General features: G+C 42.2%; 4 protein-coding genes across 4 annotated transcripts; all 4 read left to right on the top strand.

The window, feature by feature from the left end:
- The first annotated feature begins 7 nt into the window (after window positions 1-7).
- Window positions 8-3,815, top strand: LOC311498488 (dehydrogenase/reductase SDR family member 13-like). The gene is made up of 5 exons (XM_084559107.1): window positions 8-1,285; window positions 1,489-1,607; window positions 1,855-1,978; window positions 2,180-2,506; window positions 2,827-3,815. The coding sequence occupies exons 1-5, from the start codon at window positions 1,159-1,161 to the stop codon at window positions 3,084-3,086; spliced, it is 957 nt and encodes a 318-aa protein (XP_084415233.1). The 5' UTR covers window positions 8-1,158; the 3' UTR covers window positions 3,087-3,815.
- Window positions 3,816-4,569: 754 nt separating this feature from the next.
- LOC311498484 (dehydrogenase/reductase SDR family member 13-like) lies at window positions 4,570-7,436 on the top strand. The gene is made up of 5 exons (XM_084559103.1): window positions 4,570-5,338; window positions 5,530-5,648; window positions 5,878-6,001; window positions 6,193-6,519; window positions 6,828-7,436. Exons 1-5 carry the CDS (start codon window positions 5,212-5,214, stop codon window positions 7,085-7,087), a joined length of 957 nt encoding a protein of 318 aa, XP_084415229.1. The 5' UTR covers window positions 4,570-5,211; the 3' UTR covers window positions 7,088-7,436.
- A 1,597-nt stretch (window positions 7,437-9,033) lies between these two features.
- On the top strand, window positions 9,034-11,452 carry LOC311498487 (dehydrogenase/reductase SDR family member 13-like). Its single transcript, XM_084559106.1, has 5 exons — window positions 9,034-9,460; window positions 9,660-9,778; window positions 10,026-10,149; window positions 10,344-10,670; window positions 11,008-11,452. The coding sequence occupies exons 1-5, from the start codon at window positions 9,334-9,336 to the stop codon at window positions 11,265-11,267; spliced, it is 957 nt and encodes a 318-aa protein (XP_084415232.1). The 5' UTR covers window positions 9,034-9,333; the 3' UTR covers window positions 11,268-11,452.
- A 2,441-nt stretch (window positions 11,453-13,893) lies between these two features.
- LOC311498485 (dehydrogenase/reductase SDR family member 13-like) lies at window positions 13,894-18,621 on the top strand. Its single transcript, XM_084559104.1, has 5 exons — window positions 13,894-14,529; window positions 15,025-15,143; window positions 16,510-16,633; window positions 16,731-17,057; window positions 17,222-18,621. The coding sequence occupies exons 1-5, from the start codon at window positions 14,403-14,405 to the stop codon at window positions 17,479-17,481; spliced, it is 957 nt and encodes a 318-aa protein (XP_084415230.1). The 5' UTR covers window positions 13,894-14,402; the 3' UTR covers window positions 17,482-18,621.
- Window positions 18,622-19,662: the final 1,041 nt, after the last annotated feature.

Here is a 19,662-nt window from a genome sequence, read left to right as displayed (position 1 = left end):
TCCACCAAATGTATAAAACTGCAAGTGGCAGTTGTTGTTGGATTAGGGCAGCCAGTGGCGCTACTCAGTGGTGGTGTTAAAACAGGCACAGCGGCAACACCTTGTGAATTATGGTGTGATAAAAAACACAAGCCCGTTGCCACTGTTTCAGCTTTGTTTCTGACACACCATGACCCGGCCGATCTCACAGACATATCTGCTCAGTACTGGTTATATTGATAACATGCTGTCTCAAGGTGATTCTGAAGTGTGGCTGGATTATTCTGATTCCTCATTATCAGGATGTCCAAATACCTTCCACATATTATTTATATACAGATGAGCTCCTTGAACTTAGCATCCCACAGCCAGTAATCCTGCGCAAGTACCTCCAGTCTTGGACCCAAACTCATAGACGGTCACGGTTCAAGGGTTTTGTCTAGTCATTTCCTGTTTTATGTTGAAAGAATTGTTTCTTCTGTGTTTACCTTTAGTGATTTTAGTTGCTCCCCAGTTTGTTTGTTAAACTGACCGTGTGGAGTTTTGGATTTCTTTTTGTTTCTTTTGTTTGTCTTCAGATTTATTCTTTAAATGACTTTTCCTTTCCCAATCCTACTGAGGTGCAACAAGAGTACATAGGTCTCTGTAGCCTGACTCCTTTCAAAAAGTACTTAACCAGAAGATGTGCAAAAGCAGATCTATTCATGAAGCCTTGAAGCCTTCGTGATGAGATGAGAGGTTTGTGGCCTAAAGATTAATTGCATTACATGCCGTTAGTTGCATTACAACCAACATCTGACAAAGGGGAGGCTAGTGTTTGATGCTGGTGTGTGAATGATTGGTTAAATGTGACATTGTGACTGTAAAGCGCTTTGAGTATAAATAGGTAGAAAAGCGCTATATACATAAAAGACCATTGACCATCTGAGACGCTACATTGGGTTATAGATAATGATCTCTTCCTCTCTGGACTTCCGCAAGTATCAACTGACCCCGCTGATTTGTCATTATGATTCATGTGGTCTGTGGTTGGCCTAATTCCAGTTCTTCTGTTCTGCTGTACCTTGATAAGTCACGCCCACAAAGGGCGGAAATGGGTGTATTTGTTTGAGTGTTTACACATCAGAGCGCGTTTTCTTGGTGCAGGCAGTCTGCTGTGAGACGCCAAGGCTTGGAACAATGTCTACCTTTCTGCTGGTGGCTGGTGTCGTTATTGGAGTTGGCTACATTTACCATCATATAGTGGTGAAGGGAAAGGCATGCACGAGCAAAGCAAAGCTGCATGGGAAAACTGTGATTGTAACTGGTAAGTAAAGGTTCAGATTTGTAGTGGTGCTGTTTCACTATGTATGTTGATACAAATTAAGAATCCATGTAGCGCCTCTCGCCTCTTGACAGTTGGGATAGACTCCAGCCCCCCTCTCCACACTTCACAGGACAAACTGTTACAGGAGATGAATGAATGAATGAATGAATGTAGCATAACATTGTATTCCTTGTTGCCTCCAGGCAGCAATACGGGTATCGGGAAGACCACAGCCATAGATCTGGCTAGAAGAGGAGCCAGAGTGATTATGGCGTGTCGCAGTAAGCAGAGAGGAGAGGCTGCCCTTGAGGAAGTCAAGAGAGTGAGTAAAAGTCTAATCTGTTTCTTCTACAACCAGGAGAAGATTCAATTCTTCTGATGTAACACAACATCTTCTCACTGCTGGATGATATGTGGATGGTATTATGCCTGAAAGGTTTACACTCGCACTTTCTTTATTTTTCAAAAATGTACCTGTAGCAGGCTTCGTCATATCAGAGGTAGATGGATGCTGTTACCTGCATCCCTTTCCATTTAACCACTCATCCAGTGATCATTGTCTCCCACAGGAGAGCGGCAGCAATCAGGTGGTGTTCATGCAGCTTGACCTGGGGAGTCTCAAGTCTGTTCGCAGTTTTGCTGAAACCTTTCTGAAATCCGAACACAGACTGGACATCCTCATCAACAATGCAGGTTAGACCGTTCATTGCAGCATAAAAATCCAACCAGCATTTCAAATTCGTGTCTAGAAGATTGTGTCAGTGTCCGTGCAGTTGAATCCAAGAATCAAGATTATGGTAGGTTTTCTTGTGTATTTAAAGTATTGTGACCTTCCTTGTCTTGATGTTGACGTCTCTGGAAACAGACTTACACTGTGTCCGTGTTTTGTCTCAGGTATTTACTTGCAGGGTCGAACAGAGGACGGACTGGGAATGATGTTTGGCGTCAACCATATTGGTCACTTCCTCTTGACCAACCTGTTGCTGGAGCGACTGAAGGCTTGTGGACCGAGCAGGGTGGTCAATGTGTCGTCTGTGGCCAACCATTTTGGAAAAATTGATTTTGACTGTCTGAACACCCACAAAGCTCTGGGACTGGGGACCTCATTCATGGAGGTCACCCAGATCTACTCTGATAGCAAGTTGTGCAACGTCCTCTTCACCTATGAGCTTGCCAAGAGATTGCAGGGGACTAAGGTCACTTGCTACACCCTCCATCCAGGTCAGCATATGACACCATTCAATTAATGTAAAATAAACACTACATTACTGTGTAGTACATTGGTTCCATGAAGTGTGGCATAACACAACTGTTAAACACAGTTCAGTGAAAACTTTGACAGGAGGACAAAGTCTTTGATTTGCTGATCCATTAGTGTGGTCAAGACAGAGTCTCAATAAATATTGCGGATATTAAGAAAAAAGAGGTACTGGTCCAGATTCCATGGTACCTATGGCAAAGGCATCTCTGCAAGACATTAGTCGGAGGTAGTTATTAGGTTATTACAATCTTATAAGACTAATCTGTTTTTGTTTTTACAGGTGCTATCAACTCTGAGCTGGACCGGTACTCAAACCCACTATTGAGACTAATCCTGGCGCCTATAAAGGCTTTCTTCTTCAAGAACAGCGTCCAAGGATGCCAGACCACCTTGCACTGTGCCCTCCAGGAGGGGATAGAGCCTCTCAGCGGACGTTACTTCTCCAACTGCACTGTGAGAGAAGTCTACGCTAAATCCAAAGATGATGCAGCTGCAAAGAAGCTGTGGGAGCTCAGTGAGAGAATGAGTGGCCTTGTCTAAAAAGTTTTTCATTTAATTCATTACAAAATGCTCTAGCCGATTTTGTTTGATATAAATAATAGGCATACATACTTGAAGGCGTTATCTGAGTCATGATATGAAAACATTAATTGACTGCAAGCAAGGCAAGCCAGGTAAGGCAAAGGTTTGGAAAGCCCTTCCCTGGCCCTCCAGTCCTCTCTGAATACAACTGGCTGGATAGATTATCTTAGTTTGCCATGACTCAGCAGTTTTTAGAGCTTTGACTTCTTTTGTTTTTTTTGTACCTTATCAGTGTACTCATTGATAAGGATAATATCTGACTGTGTGACAGAATACTAAAGTGTAATAAAACATAATAAAAAAGCGAGTGAGTTGATTTATTTGTGTGTTGTATATCGCCAACATGATGTAGGTGAAAAATCAAGTTGTGCTCATCTCTGAAAAAACAACCTTTGATGTGAGTTACCCAGTATAGTCGACAGGTTTCTGGTTTCACAGGTTTGGTAACTCTAAAGGTTCTCCTTAACTGGAGAAAAGGTTGATCATCAGATTATTGTACTCTGTTCCAGATGCACAAAACTGAAAGCTTGTTTAATCACTAATCTTGAAAAACAGATCTCTATTGTTTTATTGTTTAAAGGACGCATGGATCTCCACCAAATGTATAAAACTGCAAGTGGCAGTTGTTGTTGGATTACGGCAGCCAGTGTGTCATCATAAGAACACCACCACCACCCAGTGGTGGTGTTAGAACAGGCACAGTGGCAATACCTTGTGAATTCATCTGTAACCGCTTCTTCCTGTGAAGGGTCGCACGGGGAGGGGTGGGGGGGCGCTGGAGCCTACCCTAGCCGTCATCGGGCGAGAGGCGGGGTACACCCTGGACATGTCGCCAGTCTATTGCAGGGCTAGTCTATTGCAGGGCTAACACAGAGAGGCCCAGTCGGCCCATGGATTCGAACCAGGGACCATTTCGCTGTGAGGCATCAGTGCTAACCACATCTCCACTGAGCCGCCCCCCTTGTGAATTATGACGTGATAAAAAAACACAAGGCCTTTTCCACTGTTTTAGCTTAGTTTCAGACACACCATGACCCGGCCGACCTCACAGACATATCTGCTCAGTACTGGTTATATTGAGAACATGCTGTCTCAAGGTGATGCTGAAGTGTGGCTGGATTATTCTGATTCCTCATTATCAGGATGTCCAAGTAGCTCCTAAAAACCTTCCACATATTATTTATATATAGATGAGCTCCTTGAACTTAGCATCCCACAGCCAATAATCCTGCACAAGTACCTCCAGTCTTGGACCCAAGCTCGTAGACGGTCACGGTTCAAGGATTTTGTCTAGTCATTTCCTGTTTTATGTTTAAAGAATTTTTTCTTCTGTGCACTGGTGGGATTTACTTTATGTGTTTGGCGTGTTTTCCTCCGACTGATTTTTCCGCCTGTTTACCTTTGGTGAATTTAGTTTCTCCCACGTTTCTTTGTTAAATTGACCATGTGGAGTTTTGGATTTCTTTTTGTTTCTTTTGTTTGTCTTCAGATTTATTCTTTAAAGGACTTTTCCTTTCCCCATCCTACTGAGGTGCAACAAGAGTACATAGGTCTCTGTAGCCTGACTCCTTTCAAAAAGTACTTTACTAGAAGATGTGCAAAAACAGATCTATCCATGAAGCCTTGAAGCCTTTGTGATGAGGTTTGTGGCCTAAAAATCAATTGCATTACATGCTGTTAATTGCATTACAACCAACATCTGATGAAGGGGAGGCTAGTGTTTGATGCTGGTGTGTGAATGATTGTTTAAATGTGACATTGTGACTGTAAAGCGCTTTGAGTATAAATGGGTAGAAAAGCGCTATATACATAAAAGACCATTGACCATCTGAGACGGTACATTGGGTTATAGATAATGATCTCTTCCTCTCTGGACTTCAGCAAGTATCAACTGACCCCGCTGATTTGTCATTATGATTCATGTGGTCTGTGGTTGGCCTTATTCCAGTTCTTCTGTTCTGCTGTAACTTGATAAGTCACACCCACAAAGGGCGGAACTTGGTATGTTTGTTTGAGTGTTTACATAACAGAGCTCGTTTTCTTGGTGCAGGCAGTCTGCTGTGAGACGCCAAGGCTTGGAACAATGTCTACCTTTCTGCTGGTGGCTGGTGTCGTTATAGGAGTTGGCTACATTTACCGTCATATAGTGGTGAAGGGAAAGGCATGCACGAGCAAAGCAAAGCTGCATGGGAAAACTGCGATTGTAACTGGTAAGTAAAGGTTCAGGTTTGTAGTGGTGGTGTTTCACTATGTAAGTTGATACAAATTAAGAATCCATGTAGCGCCTCTCGCCTGATGACAGTTGGGATAGACTCCAGCCCCCCTCACAACCGTTCACAGGATAAGCTGTTAAAAAAGATGAATGAATGTAGCATAACATTGTATTCCTTGTTCCGTCCAGGCAGCAATACGGGTATCGGGAAGACCACAGCCATAGATCTGGCTAGAAGAGGAGCCAGAGTGATTTTGGCGTGTCGCAGTAAGCAGAGAGGAGAGGCTGCCCTTGAGGAAGTCAAGAGAGTGAGTAAAAGTCTAATCTGTTTCTTCTACAACCAGGAGAAGATTCAATTCTTCTGATGTAACACAACAACTTCTCGCTGCTGGATGATGTGTGGATGGTATTATGCCTGAAAGGTTTACACTTTCTTTACAAAAATGTACCTGTAGCAGGCTTCGTAGGTAGACGGATGCTGTTACCTGCATCCCTCTCCTATTTAACTACTCATCCAGTGATCATTGTCTCCCACAGGAGAGTGGCAGCAATCAGGTGGTGTTCATGCAGCTTGACCTGGGGAGTCTCAAGTCTGTTCGCAGTTTTGCTGAAACCTTTCTGAAATCCGAACACAGACTGGACATCCTCATCAACAATGCAGGTTAGACCGTTCAAAAATCCAACCAGCATTTCAAATTCATGTTTAGAAGATTGTGTCAGTGTCTGCGCAGTTGAATCCAAGAATCAAGATTATGGTAGGTTTTCTTGTGTATGTAAAGTATTGTAACCTTCCTTGTCTTGATGTTGACGTCTCTGGAAACAGACTTACACTGTGTCCGTGTTTTGTCTCAGGTATTCTTTTGCAGGGTCGAACAGAGGACGGACTGGGACTGATGTTTGGCGTCAACCACATTGGTCACTTCCTCTTGACCAACCTGTTGCTGGAGCGACTGAAGGCTTGCGGACCAAGCAGGGTGGTCAATGTGTCGTCTCTGGCCAACCACTTTGGAAAAATTGATTTTGACTGTCTGAACACCCACAAAGCTCTGGGACTGGGGACCTCATTCATGGAGGTCATCCAGATCTACTCTGATAGCAAGTTGTGCAACGTCCTCTTCACCTATGAGCTTGCCAAAAGATTGCAGGGGACTAAGGTCACTTGCTACTCCCTCCATCCAGGTCAGCATATGACACCATTCAATTAATGTAAAATAAACACTACATTACTGTGTAGTACATTGGTTCCATGAAGTGTGGCATAACACAACTGTTAAACACAGTTCAGTGAAAACTTTGACAGGAGGACAAAGTCTTTGATTAGCTGATTTACTAGTGTGGTCAAGACAATATTGCGGATATTAAGAAAAAAGAGGTACTGGTCCAGATTCCATGGTACCCATGGCAAAGGCATCTCTGCAAGACATTAGTCAGAGGTAGTTATTAGGTTATTACAATCTCATAAGAATAATCTGTTTTTGTTTTTACAGGTGCTATCAACTCTGAGCTGCCCCGGTACTCGAACCCACTATTGAGACTATTCCTGGCGCCTGTAATGGCTTACTTCTTCAAGAACACCGTCCAAGGATGCCAGACCACCTTGCACTGTGCCCTCCAGGAGGGGATAGAGCCTCTCAGCGGACGTTACTTCTCCAACTGCACTGTGAGAGAAGTCTACGCTAAATCCAAAGATGATGCAGTTGCAAAGAAGCTATGGGAGCTCAGTGAGAGAATGAGTGGCCTTGTCTAAAAAGCTTTTCATTTAATTCATTACAAAATGCTCTAGCTGATTTTGTTAGATATTAATAATAGGAATACATACTTGAAGGCTTTACCTGAGTCATGATATGAAAACATTAACTGACTGCACGTAAGGCAAGACAGGTAAGGCAAAGGTTTGGAAAGCCCTTCCCTGGCCCTCCAGTCCTCTCTGAATACAACTGGCTGGATAGATTATCTTAGTTTGCCATGACTCAGCAGTTTTTAGAGCTTTGACTTCTTTTGGTTTTTTTTGTACCTTATCAATGCACTCATTGATAAGTCTAATATCTGACCGTGTAACAGAATATTAAAGTGTAATAGAACATAATAAAAAAGTGAGTGAGTTGATTTATTTGTGTGTTATCCTCAACATGATGTTGGTGAAAAATCAAGTTGTGTTCATCTCAGATAAAGCAACCTTTGGTATGAGTTAACCAGTATAGTCGACAGGTTTCTGGTTTGACAGGTTTGGTAACTCTTAAGATTCTCCTTAACTGGAGAAAAGGTTGATCATCAGATTATTGCACTCTGTTCCAGATGCACAAAACTGAAAGCTTGTTTAATCACTAATCTTGAAAAACAGATCTCTATTGTTCTACTGTTTCAAGGACGCATGGATCTCCACCAAATGTATAAAACTGCAAGTGGCAGTTGTTGTTGGATTACGGCAGCCAGTGTAGCTTTGGCGCCACCCAGTGGTGGTATCAGAACAGGCACGGTGGCAATACCTTGTGAATTCATCTGTAACCGCTTCTTCCTGTGAGGGGTCGCGGGGGAGCTGGAGCCTATCCTAGCCGTCATCGGGCAAGAGACGGGGTACACTACACCCTGGAAAGGTCGCCAGTCTATCGCAGGGCTAACACAGAGAGACAGACAACCATTCACACTCACATTCACACCTACGGCCAATTTAGAATCACCAATTTACCTAACGAGCATGTCTTTGGATGGTGGGAGGAAGCTGGAGTACCTGGAGAGAACCCACGCAGACACAGGGAGAACATGCAAACTCCGCACAGAAAGGCCCAGTCTGCCCATGGATTCGAACCTGGGACCTTCTCGCTGTGAGGCATCAGTGCGAACCACCTCTCCACTATGCCGCCCCACTTGTAAATTATGACATGATAAAAAGCACAAGCCCATTGCCACTGTTATAGCTTTGTTTCAGACACACCATGACCCGGCCAACCTCACAGACTTATCTGCTCAGTACTGGTTATATTGAGAACATGCTGTCTCAAGGTGATGCTGAAGTGTGGCTGGATTATTCTGATTCCTCATTATTAGGATGTCCAAATAGCTCCTAAAAACCTTCCACATATTATTTATATATAGATGAGCTCCTTCCTATATCCACCCTCTGAGCCAGAACTTAGCATCCCACAGCCAATAATCCTGCGCAAGTACCTCCAGTCTTGGACCCAAACTCATAGACGGTCACGGTTCAAGGGTTTTGTCTAGTCATTTCCTGTTTTATGTTGAAAGAATTGTTTCTTCTGTGCACTGGTGGGATTTACTTCCTGTGTTTGTCGCGTTTTCCTCCGACTGATTTTTCCACCTGTTTACCTTTGGTGAATTTAGTTTCTCCCTAGTTTCTTTGTTAAATTGACCATGTGGAGTTTTGGATTTCTTTTTGTTTCTTTTGTTTGACGTTTCTTTTCACCATCCCACTGAGGTGCAACAAGAGTACATAGGTCTCTGTAGCCTGACTCCTTCCAAAAAGAACTTAACTAGAAGATGTGCAGAAACAGATCTATCCATGAAGCCTTGAAGCTTTTGTGATGAGATGAGAGGTTTGTGGCCTAAAAATTAATTGCATTACATGCTGTTAATTGCATTACAACCAACATCTGACGAAGGGGAGGCTAGTGTTTGATGCTGGTGTGTGAATGATTGGTTAAATGTGACATTGTGACTGTAAAGCGCTTTGAGTATAAATAGGTAGAAAAGCGCTATATACATAAAAGACCATTGACCATCTGGAGACGATACATTGGGTTTTAAATAATGATCTCTTCCTCTCTGGTCTTCAGCAAGTATCAACTGACCCCGCTGATTTGTCATTATGATTCATGTGGCCTGTGGTTGGCCTTATTCCAGTTCTTCTGTTCTGCTGTAACTTGATAAGTCACACCCACAAAGGGCGGAAATGGGTGTGTTTGTTTGAGTGTTTACATATCAGAGCGCGTTTTCTTGGTGCAGGCAGTCTGCTGTGAGACGCCAAGGCTTGGAACCATGTCTACCTTTCTGCTGGTGGCTGGTGTCATTATTGGAGTTGGCTACATTTACCATCATATAGTGGTGAAGGGAAAGGCATGCACGAGCAAAGCAAAGCTGCATGGGAAAACTGTGATTGTAACTGGTAAGTAAAGGTTCAGATTTGTAGTGGTGGTGTTTCACTATGTAAGTTGATACAAATTAAGAATCCATGTAGCGCCTCTCGCCTGATGACAGTTGGGATAGACTCCAGCCCCCCTCGCGACCCTTCACAGGACAAGCTGTTACAGAAGATGAATGAAAGAATGAATGTAGCATAACTTTGTATTCCTTGTTGCCTCCAGGCAGCAATACAGGTATCGGGAAGACCACAGCCATAGATCTAGCTAGAAGAGGAGCCAGAGTGATTTTGGCATGTCGCAGTAAGCAGAGAGGAGAGGCTGCTCTTGAGGAAGTCAAGAGAGTAAGTAAAAGTCTAATCTGTTTCTTCCACAACCAGGAGAAGATTCAATTCTTCTGATGTAACACAACAACTTCTAGCTGCTGGATGATGTGTGAATGGTATTATGCCTGAAAGGTTTACACTAGCACTTTCTTTCTTTCCAAAAATGTACCTGTAGCAGGCTTCGTCATATCAGAGGTAGATGGATGCTGTTATCTGCATCCCTTTCCTGTTTAACTACTCATCCAGTGATCATTGTCTCCCACAGGAGAGCGGCAGCAATCAGGTGGTGTTCATGCAGCTTGACCTGGGGAGTCTCAAGTCTGTTCGCAGTTTTGCTGAAACCTTTCTGAAATCCGAACGCAGACTAGACATCCTCATCAACAATGCAGGTTAGACCATTCATTGCCGCATAAAAGCCCAACCAACATTTCAAATCCATGTTTAAAAGATTGTGTTTGACTATGGTAGGTTTTCCCATGTATTTAAAGTATTGTAATCATTCTTTCGTTACATTGAAACCTTCCTTGTCTTGATGTTGACGTCTCTGGAAACAGATTTACACTGTGTCCGTGTTTTGTCCCAGGTATTTACTTGCAGGGTCGAACAGAGGACGGACTGGGAATGATGTTTGGCGTCAACCACATTGGTCACTTCCTCTTGACCAACCTGTTGCTGGAGCGACTGAAGGCTTGCGGACCCAGCAGGGTGGTCACTGTGTCGTCTGTGTTCCACCACTTTGGAAAAATTGATTTTGACTGTCTGAACACCCACAAAGCTCTGGGTCTGGGGACCTCACTCATGGAGGTTACAAAGATCTACTCTGATAGCAAGTTGTGCAACGTCCTCTTCACCTATGAGCTTGCCAAAAGATTGCAGGGGACTAAGGTCACTTGCTACTCAGTCCATCCAGGTCAGCAGTGAGAATATGACACCATTCACTTAATGCAAAATAAACACTACATTACTGTATAGTACATTGGTTCCATGAAGTGTGGCATACCACAACTGTTAAACACAGTTCAGTGAAAACTTTGACAGGAGGACAAAGTCTTTGATTAGTTGATTTACTAGTGTGGTCAAGACAGAGTCGCAATAAATATTGCGGATATTAAGAAAAAAGAGGAACTGGTCCAGATTCCATGGTACCCATGGCAAGGGCATCTCTAGAAGACATGAGTCGGAGCTAGTTATTAAGTTATTACAATCTCATAAGACTAGGAAACGAAATCTGTTTTATGTTTTTACAGGTGCTATCAACTCTGAGCTGGTCCGGTACTCAAACCCACTATTCAAACTATTCCTGGCGCCTATAATGGCTTTCTTCTTCAAGAACACCGTCCAAGGATGCCAGACCACCTTGCACTGTGCCCTCCAGGAGGGGATAGAGCCTCTCAGCGGACGTTACTTCTCCAACTGCACTGTGAGAGAAGTCTACGCTAAATCCAAAGATGATGCAGCTGCAAAGAAGCTGTGGGAGCTCAGTGAGAGAATGAGTGGCCTTGTCTAAAAAGCTTTTCATTTAATTCATTACAAAATGCTCTAGCTGATTTTGTTCGATATTAATAATAGGCATACATACTTGAAGGCTTTACCTGAGGCGTGATATGAAAAGGATAACTGACAGCACGTAAGGCAAGCCAGGTAAGGCAAAGGTTTGGAAAGCCCTTCCCTGCCCCTCCAGTCCTCTCTTAATACAACTGGCTGGATAGATTATCTTAGTTTACCATGACTCAGTAGTTTTTAGAGCTCTGACTTCTTTTGTTTTTTTATACACGAGCATGTGCTCATTTATAAGGCTAGTATGTGATTACATGACAACATATTAAGTTGTAATAAAACATAATAAAAAAGGGAGTGAGTTGATTTGTTTGTGCGTTGTATATTTTCAATATGATGTAGGTGAAAAATCAAGTTGTGTTCATCTCAGAAAAAGCAACCTTTGGTGTTAATTAACCAATATTGTTGACAGGTTTTTGATTTCACAGGTTTAGTAACTCTAAAGGAACTTGATCATCAGATTATTGCGCTCTGTTCCAGAAGCACAAAACTAAATGCTTGTTTAATCACTAATCTTGTAAAACATATCTCTCTGTATTTGGCCTTTGTTTAACGGACGACAAACCATATGCAATATAACTGAAATGATAACTTTTTTTTTTGCAGCCAACTCCATGAACAAGGTTGTAAGAGAGCCTGTGATTTGAATTGGATTTATGTGTTTGGGGACCCATCTATTGTGAGACTGCGTAATAATGGAAGATGGCTCAAGAACATCAAAACTACTAAATATAAGCAGAACCAGCTGTGGCAGCTGATATAGGAAGTTCGGGTTGTTTAGATTAGTCGACTAGTCAATTAATTAACTTTATTGCTGTGCCATGATGCTTCAAGCATCAAATCGACTCGTCACCGATCACGTGACAATGACAACATGGGCGCCTCCGAGAAGACAGGTGAGGAACCGAGTGGGTCGTTGAAGCTGTTCAACTAGTGTGTGGAAATACTTCACTAAAGATGAAGCCCAAGCTACTTTGACATGCAAAATATGTAAGTCAGTCCAGAAATACAACAAATCCGATTAGGCTTGCAGCGCACAGTATTGATAAGGTCACGTGTTCTCGTTCAGTTCTGTTGTGTTCTATTAGTTGGCATCATTGCTGTGGTTGTAGAGCGTGTTTTTTTCCCTTGATGTCAGTTAATGCACCGTGCGAGAGACGGGAGTTATGGTAGAGCTGAGAGTTTGCTGAGCAAGTGTCAGATTGATGGTGTTTATGGTGTTGACTGGTCTACGGCCGACAGTAGCCCGTGTTCAAGCTTCAATAAACTTGCAGATAAGCCTCCGTAGCTTCCTTTGTGTAAGATGCTACCATATGTATTTAGGTCAAGAATATAGATTTAATTGTTGATTCACTTTCTATTGTGTATTTATGTGTGACGTAATCTGCGAGCCATGTCGATTCGATTTTCACCACACACTGGTCGACTTTAAAAAAACGGAAGATGTTCAGCCTCTCACAGGAAGAGCGACAATTCACTTTTTACACAACCTAGAGACCTGCATCATAATGCCTCATGAGAAAACTAGTGGGAGATGCACAGTTGACACCAATAATTGTGCTCCATATGTTCAGAAAAGGCAAACAAAACCAGGTTATACCTATTTTAATTGTCCAGGCATCTTGTGAGTGTTGCTTGCTTTTTTTAGAATCACCTATGATCAATAGATATACACAGGCCAAGCACAGGGATCAAACCAATGTTGACAAGTTGTGTTGTGGTAAAAAAATAAATGCTAATTTCTGGTCATTTATGTGGATAAAGGAATTAAATTTGGCCTCTCTTTGGTGTCCAAGAAGACATCTATCACTCACAAACTTCATAAAATAATACAGAAGAAGGTCTAATGACCTTTGGCTGCACATTCTCTAGTCAGATGAAAGGAAAACGTATTTGGATCAGATAGGGTGAAGCATGTTTGGACCTGTCTAGAGAATGCACAGTGCCAACAGTGAATAATGGAAGTGGGAGTGTGCAAATGTGGGGTTGTACTTATGTTGAGTGGGTAAAAAGTCAAACGAGGCTCTACTGCTGTCTGCGACACATGGCAAGAAGCCAAATGCTGTTGTTTACTGTATGACCAAAAGAAAGGTACACATATCTTGTTTGAAGGAGAGACACACCTATTTCAAGACTTGAATGTCAACACTTTGTTGCATGTGTGCAGATATTGCCGTGCTTAATTTTTCCAGAAGGTTGCTATGTAAAAGATTCAGCTTAAAAATGTTGAATAAATAGCTTTCTCCAAGAAAGTTGGTTTAGTGGCCTTTGTTTTTGCTGCACATTATGCATTCATGTATTACTTTTTTTCCCGCTTGTATTATCTTGTTTGTTCTTGAAATTTTACCACTGGGGAGTGTGTCGCTGTTTTTGTCACACATTCAGAGGAGGATTTGCATCTTTAGAAATGTAGGAGTAAAAGCCAAAGTCTGCTGGCATAATATTGGGAGTTTGAGTTTGAGCAACAGTAAAAGTGTATTCCAAAGAAAATAATGTCGAAAGAGCAAATACTATTCTTTAAATTATAACAAAATTAGCAACTTTTGATTGTTATTTGGTCTTGATGTTATGAATAAACAATCGTATGACATCACGTGACCACAACACGTCGTCTTCAGTGTTACGTCAAGTTAAATCAAGCACAAATCGGATTTAGTTGGCCGCCTGGGCTAATAATGACTCTTGACGACAAGACAGGTAGATAGTTTACGATATTTCAGGTTATTAATATAGTAAAACATATTAACCTGCCACGTTTATCGTGTGTTTCGGCGTTAGTTTGCGGAACAACCTGCAAAACAGGGTTGATTCACCATAAACAAAAACAACAGCACTTTTATTTTGAAAGTCGTAACCGGAATGACGCGAGTCGGATGTTGTTAATTTAGGAAATTTAACTAAAGCTAAAAGAATTGCTATCACTGACTGGCGGGTATACGGATATTAAGGATACGACCATACACAACAGAAGAATATAGTTTGTTTTTAAGAGCAGTTCCGAGCCGTAAAGTAAAATCCAGAAGGTGGCGGTAATGCGCTTTCAATCAACAGAACTGTTTTCTAGTGGATCGGCTCCGTTGCAGTGATGTCGGCGTTGCTTTACCTCGTAGCAGGAACAGTTGCGTTTTATGTGTTAGTTTACTACGGTGTGTTGAGAGGAGCGAGGTGCTCGAGTTCAGTGAAGCTGAAGGGAAAGACGGCCATTGTCACAGGTAACTTCATCTTAAGGATCAGATAGCCTGTTTGGGATCATGGTCTGTACCGGAAGTCCATTATAAAACTGTAAAACTTGGAAATGTGTTGGTAAACATAACAAAATTATGACTTAAAAAATTGTGTATGAATAAAGACATATGCACCACACCAAATTTGTACAAAATGTTGTTTTTAATTGTAATTTAAGAGGATGAATATTTTTAACACCTAAAATCATGTCACATCTTTAACCCATGTTTTTATTTACAACTAAACTTTATTACTTTGTACTTTACTGTTGGCCACAACAAAACAAAATAGGAAATGACAATTAAAAAACACAAAACATGCTAACTATATATGGAAACTATATAACTAAATAAGCCTGATAATAAAAAGGAAAAAACTACCAAATCAGTCCACTTCTATCGACCCCTTTTGGCTCCCTGGGTTTGGTGTCATTGAGTTCACCGTGGTGTTTGGAGTTACATGTGAACTGTTTGTCTGCACAGGGAGCAACACTGGCATCGGCAAGTCAACTGCTCTGGATCTGGCAAAGAGAGGAGCCAGGGTGATCCTGGCCTGCCGCAGCAAGGAGAGAGCTGAGTCTGCCGCTTTTGACATCCGCAGAGTAAGTAGGCAGTCTGTGCTGGAAGCAGAGGCATTGTTTTGCCAGTTTGAAGAGAGCTGAATAGTCACACACCAGTACAGTGGGTTTCCCTAATTTTCTGAAGTGCTTGGATGCTGAGGTTGCAGCAAAGTCCTTAACTGGAGAAAACTGAAGAGTAATCCTCTCTCACTTCTGCGGGGACAAGTAGAAGTGCTGGGTCGCACAGCGACTTCCTTTGGATCCAGTGATGTGCTTGGCTGAAAGTAAATGAAAGTAAAGGTTAACATTATACGGCCTTTGAAGGCAACATGCGTTAACAAGAGTTACTCCCTATGGTAGTGATAATTCAACTGGAAGCAGTGTTTTTTTATGTTATGTTTATGGAATAAGGTGAGTGGAGAGGGCAGGTCGTGCTAGGCGAGTGTTGGTGGTGTGCTGTGGTGCACATGTGTTGCCTTTCCTGAAACCCAACATTCAGTGGTAGCTCAGGACATGCATCAGATTCTGAAAAAAAAACAAAAAACAGCCAGGCTGATTAATTGTGTTTAAAGGGGGCATTTCATTGCTGTTTGGCATTCCTAGGTTTGGCTTTGATCCTAGGATCCTGGTGTCATCTTTGGGTCCTCTAGGAGGGCACATGCACATCTTCCATTCCAGCTGTGCATACCTCCTGATTTACTCCGCAGTGCCGTTACCCACTCTGCATTGCATTACCATGTAATCGCACACACTCTCATGGAAGTTGTAAAGTAAAATAGATGTAGAGTTTATTCCTCTTTCAGTCCTGGAGCTGGCTTACTGCATGTAGACTTATTGGAACATTTAATCCATTCAATCATTCATTCATTTTCTATACCCGGTTATTCCTGTTAAGGGTCGCGGGGGTCTGCTGGAGCCTATCCCAGCTGTCATCGGGCGAGAGGCAGGGGTACACCCTGGACAGGTCGCCAGTCCATCGCAGGGCTAACACAGAGAGACAGACAACCACTCACACTCACACGCACACCTACGGCCAATTTAGAATCACCAATTAACCTAATGAGCATGTCTTTGGATGGTGGGAGGAAGCTGGAGTACCCGGAGAGAACCCATGCAGACACAGGGAGAACATGCAAACTCCACACAGAAAGGCCCAGCTGGCCCATGGATTCGAACCGGTGACCTTCTCGCTGTGAGGCATCAGTGCTAACCACCTCTCCACTGTTCCATTTAATCCATAGAAAATTAAAGTCACGAATGGCATACAAAAGAGTAAGGAAGGCGTACATTAAAAATAACTGTCATACTAAGTTGAGGAGTTGTTTTTGTGTTTTTATTTTCAAATGTACTATCGGTATGTTCAGTTCTGCCAGACATGTGTATCACAGCTGCAGTGACTCTCCTGCAGGAGAGTGGGAACAACCAGGTGGTGTTCATGCAGGTGGATCTGGCAAGTCTGAAGTCTGTCAGAAGTTTTGCGGAAACCTTCTTGAAAACTGAGCCCAGACTGGACATCCTCATCAACAATGCAGGTGATGGGGTTTGTATGAAAACAAGAGAAAATAACAGTAGATGGAAACAAAATCGGTTTGGTTTGAGTTACGGTGATTGAACAACGCTCTGTTTCAGGTGTGATGGGTCCAGGACGCACTGAGGACGGCTTCGGAATGGCATTTGGGGTAAACCACCTGGGTCACTTCTTGCTCACCAACCTCCTCCTGGAGCGGCTGCAGCAGAGTGGTCCCAGTCGAGTCGTCACAGTGAGTGCTCTCCTGCACCGCTTTGGAAACATCAACTTCCCTCTGCTGGCCTCCAATAAGGATTTAGTGTTGGGTCAGTCTACCTGGCACAATTTTCAGGCCTATTGTAATAGCAAACTCTGCAACGTGCTCTTCACCAGGGAGCTGGCCAACAGGCTGGAGGGCACCAGTGTCACCTGCTACAGCCTGCACCCAGGTCAGTGCCTACATGCACAGTTTATAGTAATGTTGTTCTTTCTCAGTAGAGAATTTTCAGTCTGTTTCCAGTCAGTGTATGAGTGCAGAGTGCTTACAAGCGCAAGCCATGTTTTATGCAACACAGACTTCATGTGTGTTTGGATCACTTCTGTTCTTTCCCAGGAGTCATCCAAACAGAACTGTGTCGCAGTATGAGCCTGTGGCTGCAGCTCCTCATGATGCCCTTTGCCAAGCTCTTCTTCCTAAACCCTGAGGAGGGATCCCAAACCACCCTGCACTGTGCCTTGCAAGAGGGCATTGAGCCTTTGAGCGGACGCTACTTCTCAAATTGTGAACTGCAACAAGTGGGAGCCAAGGGAAGAGACGATGCCCTGGCAAAAAAGTTGTGGGAAGTGAGTGAAAGGTTAACCAGCTTATCATAACAGACTGAATCTTAATCCAGAAACTCCAAGGACTGGACCTCTGCACATGTGAAATGCCAGTGGACTTGTTGTGATGTACAGTACGTCAGCACTTGAGGTGTGTTTGGGCTCATTATACTGCTGCATTATTAATCCTTCTACACAAAGATGCCAACCAATGGGTAAGTAAGTCTCTGACGAAGGGAGAGCAACTTTTCTATCACTCAGAGAACAAAATGATGGGGTGCTTACTTCGGATCAGCCTGATGCTAAAATTGGGCACATGTACAACTACCTGCATTCTACTGTGGAAAACTACAAGAAAATTTAAATTAAATTACATTGAAAAACACAAAACTGCGGTGTTATTCTCTGGACAGCTGTGCAGTAAGTGACTTTGACAAACTTTATTAACAAATTATCATGGTCTTTCCTGGTTTTAGTTAAAAGCCTAGCAGCTGCATTCAGTACTTGCAAGTCTGTTCAGTGATTTATTGTTTAACACCTGTTAAAAGCTCTATGCAGCTGTCTTGAACATCCTTAAAACACAAAAACAGTAAAATGTTATGGATATCCTTAAGGTGAGTTGAGACCAGAATACATGACTCATATGACTTGTTTTGCATATGCAGACTTAACCCTCAAATAACAATAGTCTCAGTTTTGTCAGAGTTTAACTGCTTTATGTCTGCTACAAGAGTATTTTAGCATGATGAGATAAAGGGGAGGCACGTATGAAGAAAATAAGACTGGGCCTAAAACTAAACCTTGAGGCACTCCTCGTGTTATAGAATCCAAAGACAATGCGTAACGCACTGAATCTACATTTTTATATATAAACAACCACAACCCAGTGTCTGTTTATCAGGATAACATGAGCCTACGTAATGTTTGAAGTTAATGAAGTTTTTCCTCTTTTATATTTTTATCTAGTGAAATAATTCAAATTCTACAAAATTTTGAAATGACAAACAGCTGGACCAAAGCTGCCCCTACGTGTCTTAAGCAGAACATTAATAGTGTCTTACTGAATGTTATCACACCGTCTCCTGATGTTTGTATTTTTTCACTTTTCTCACAGTCAAACGATTCATGAATGTTTCTATTAAGGATGTCGGAGGAGACAGATTATTATGACTGTATATTAATGAACAGCTTGTGTGAAGTACTAAAAATCTAAAATAAATCTTTAATTTAAATTATTATTGTTTGAACATTTGTGGTTCCAATTTCATAGGCACCTTGGTACAAAAATCCATTCTTACTATTTTGATTTTGCTCACCAGGAGTCACATGAACTTGTCGATGCCCAGCATGTCCACAAGGGAGCAGTAGCGTATCACAGCTCCACCAACAGAAACCGCAGAGTTTCTTCATTCTGCTCTTCTGCTGTTGTTGCTTGGAGCAAGGTTGTTGAGGACCTTAACCCAGCAGACCTATGGATTCTGTTCATTATGAGCGCTGATTATTAACATGGGCAGGCATGAAGGCCAGTTCAGTTGTGTGTGTTAACAGAGGTGCTCTTATAATTACTCAGTAGGACATTCCTCTGCACAGGCTTCTCCTTTAACCTCCATATTGGCGGGAAAGAACGTAATTCCACGATTGATTCCTATCTCCTGCTGCCGTTTTACCTTTCTGTCCCCTTCATTCACGCCTACCCCCCCTGCTCAAAAGACCTGTGATAAATTTGAGTTGCCACTTTAATGACATTCTTCTTTGTCGAGTTACAGTTGACCCTCACCTGGTCAAGCAAACACTGGGGCAAACATGTACAGGCTTCAAGTCATTAAGTTCAACATCAATCCAAACATAAAGTTTAACTTAGAAATAGTCTGTTAAAAAATAAAACTTGTGACAGAAAGCTCAGTGGCTGATTAAAAATAATATTGTTTCTGTTTTCAGTGTCATTTTTCAATGATGTTCACACTGCAAACTGAATTTCATTTCCCACTTGGGAGGAAGTTGGAATCTAAAATAAAATAATTTATTTTTTTAGCTGCATGGTGAAAAAATTACTAAGAGTAATGAATAACAGTTTTTTTTTTTTCCAATACAAGAGATATAACTAATCATATCCGTTTTTTTACAATGATGAATATTGTCAGTCAAACTTTATTAGTTACACATTGTACAGGCTTCAATGATGAGCTGACAACAACAGAGTTCAAATGAAAAAAACATTTGAAACATCTGCACATG

This window comes from Chelon labrosus (genome assembly GCF_963514085.1).
Source record: "Chelon labrosus genome assembly, chromosome: 13".
NCBI classification, from domain to species: Eukaryota; Metazoa; Chordata; class Actinopteri; order Mugiliformes; family Mugilidae; genus Chelon; species Chelon labrosus.
The sequence above is the reverse complement of the archived record's forward strand: the minus strand, read 5'-3'. Positions and strand labels throughout refer to the sequence as shown.

Excerpts from the sequence above, each read along its gene's own strand:
- LOC311498488 (XM_084559107.1), top strand. The coding sequence starts at position 1,159 with ATGTCTACCTTTCTGCTGGTGGCTGGTGTCGTTATTGGAGTTGGCTAC. Across the intron at positions 1,286-1,488 it reads GAAAACTGTGATTGTAACTG|GCAGCAATACGGGTATCGGG; the intron begins GTAAGTAAAGGT and ends TGTTGCCTCCAG. Across the intron at positions 1,979-2,179 it reads CATCCTCATCAACAATGCAG|GTATTTACTTGCAGGGTCGA; the intron begins GTTAGACCGTTC and ends GTTTTGTCTCAG.
- LOC311498484 (XM_084559103.1), top strand. The coding sequence starts at position 5,212 with ATGTCTACCTTTCTGCTGGTGGCTGGTGTCGTTATAGGAGTTGGCTAC. Across the intron at positions 5,649-5,877 it reads CCCTTGAGGAAGTCAAGAGA|GAGAGTGGCAGCAATCAGGT; the intron begins GTGAGTAAAAGT and ends TGTCTCCCACAG. Across the intron at positions 6,520-6,827 it reads TTGCTACTCCCTCCATCCAG|GTGCTATCAACTCTGAGCTG; the intron begins GTCAGCATATGA and ends TTGTTTTTACAG.
- LOC311498487 (XM_084559106.1), top strand. The coding sequence starts at position 9,334 with ATGTCTACCTTTCTGCTGGTGGCTGGTGTCATTATTGGAGTTGGCTAC. Across the intron at positions 10,150-10,343 it reads CATCCTCATCAACAATGCAG|GTATTTACTTGCAGGGTCGA; the intron begins GTTAGACCATTC and ends GTTTTGTCCCAG. Across the intron at positions 10,671-11,007 it reads TTGCTACTCAGTCCATCCAG|GTGCTATCAACTCTGAGCTG; the intron begins GTCAGCAGTGAG and ends ATGTTTTTACAG.
- LOC311498485 (XM_084559104.1), top strand. The coding sequence starts at position 14,403 with ATGTCGGCGTTGCTTTACCTCGTAGCAGGAACAGTTGCGTTTTATGTG. Across the intron at positions 15,144-16,509 it reads CCGCTTTTGACATCCGCAGA|GAGAGTGGGAACAACCAGGT; the intron begins GTAAGTAGGCAG and ends ACTCTCCTGCAG. Across the intron at positions 17,058-17,221 it reads CTGCTACAGCCTGCACCCAG|GAGTCATCCAAACAGAACTG; the intron begins GTCAGTGCCTAC and ends GTTCTTTCCCAG.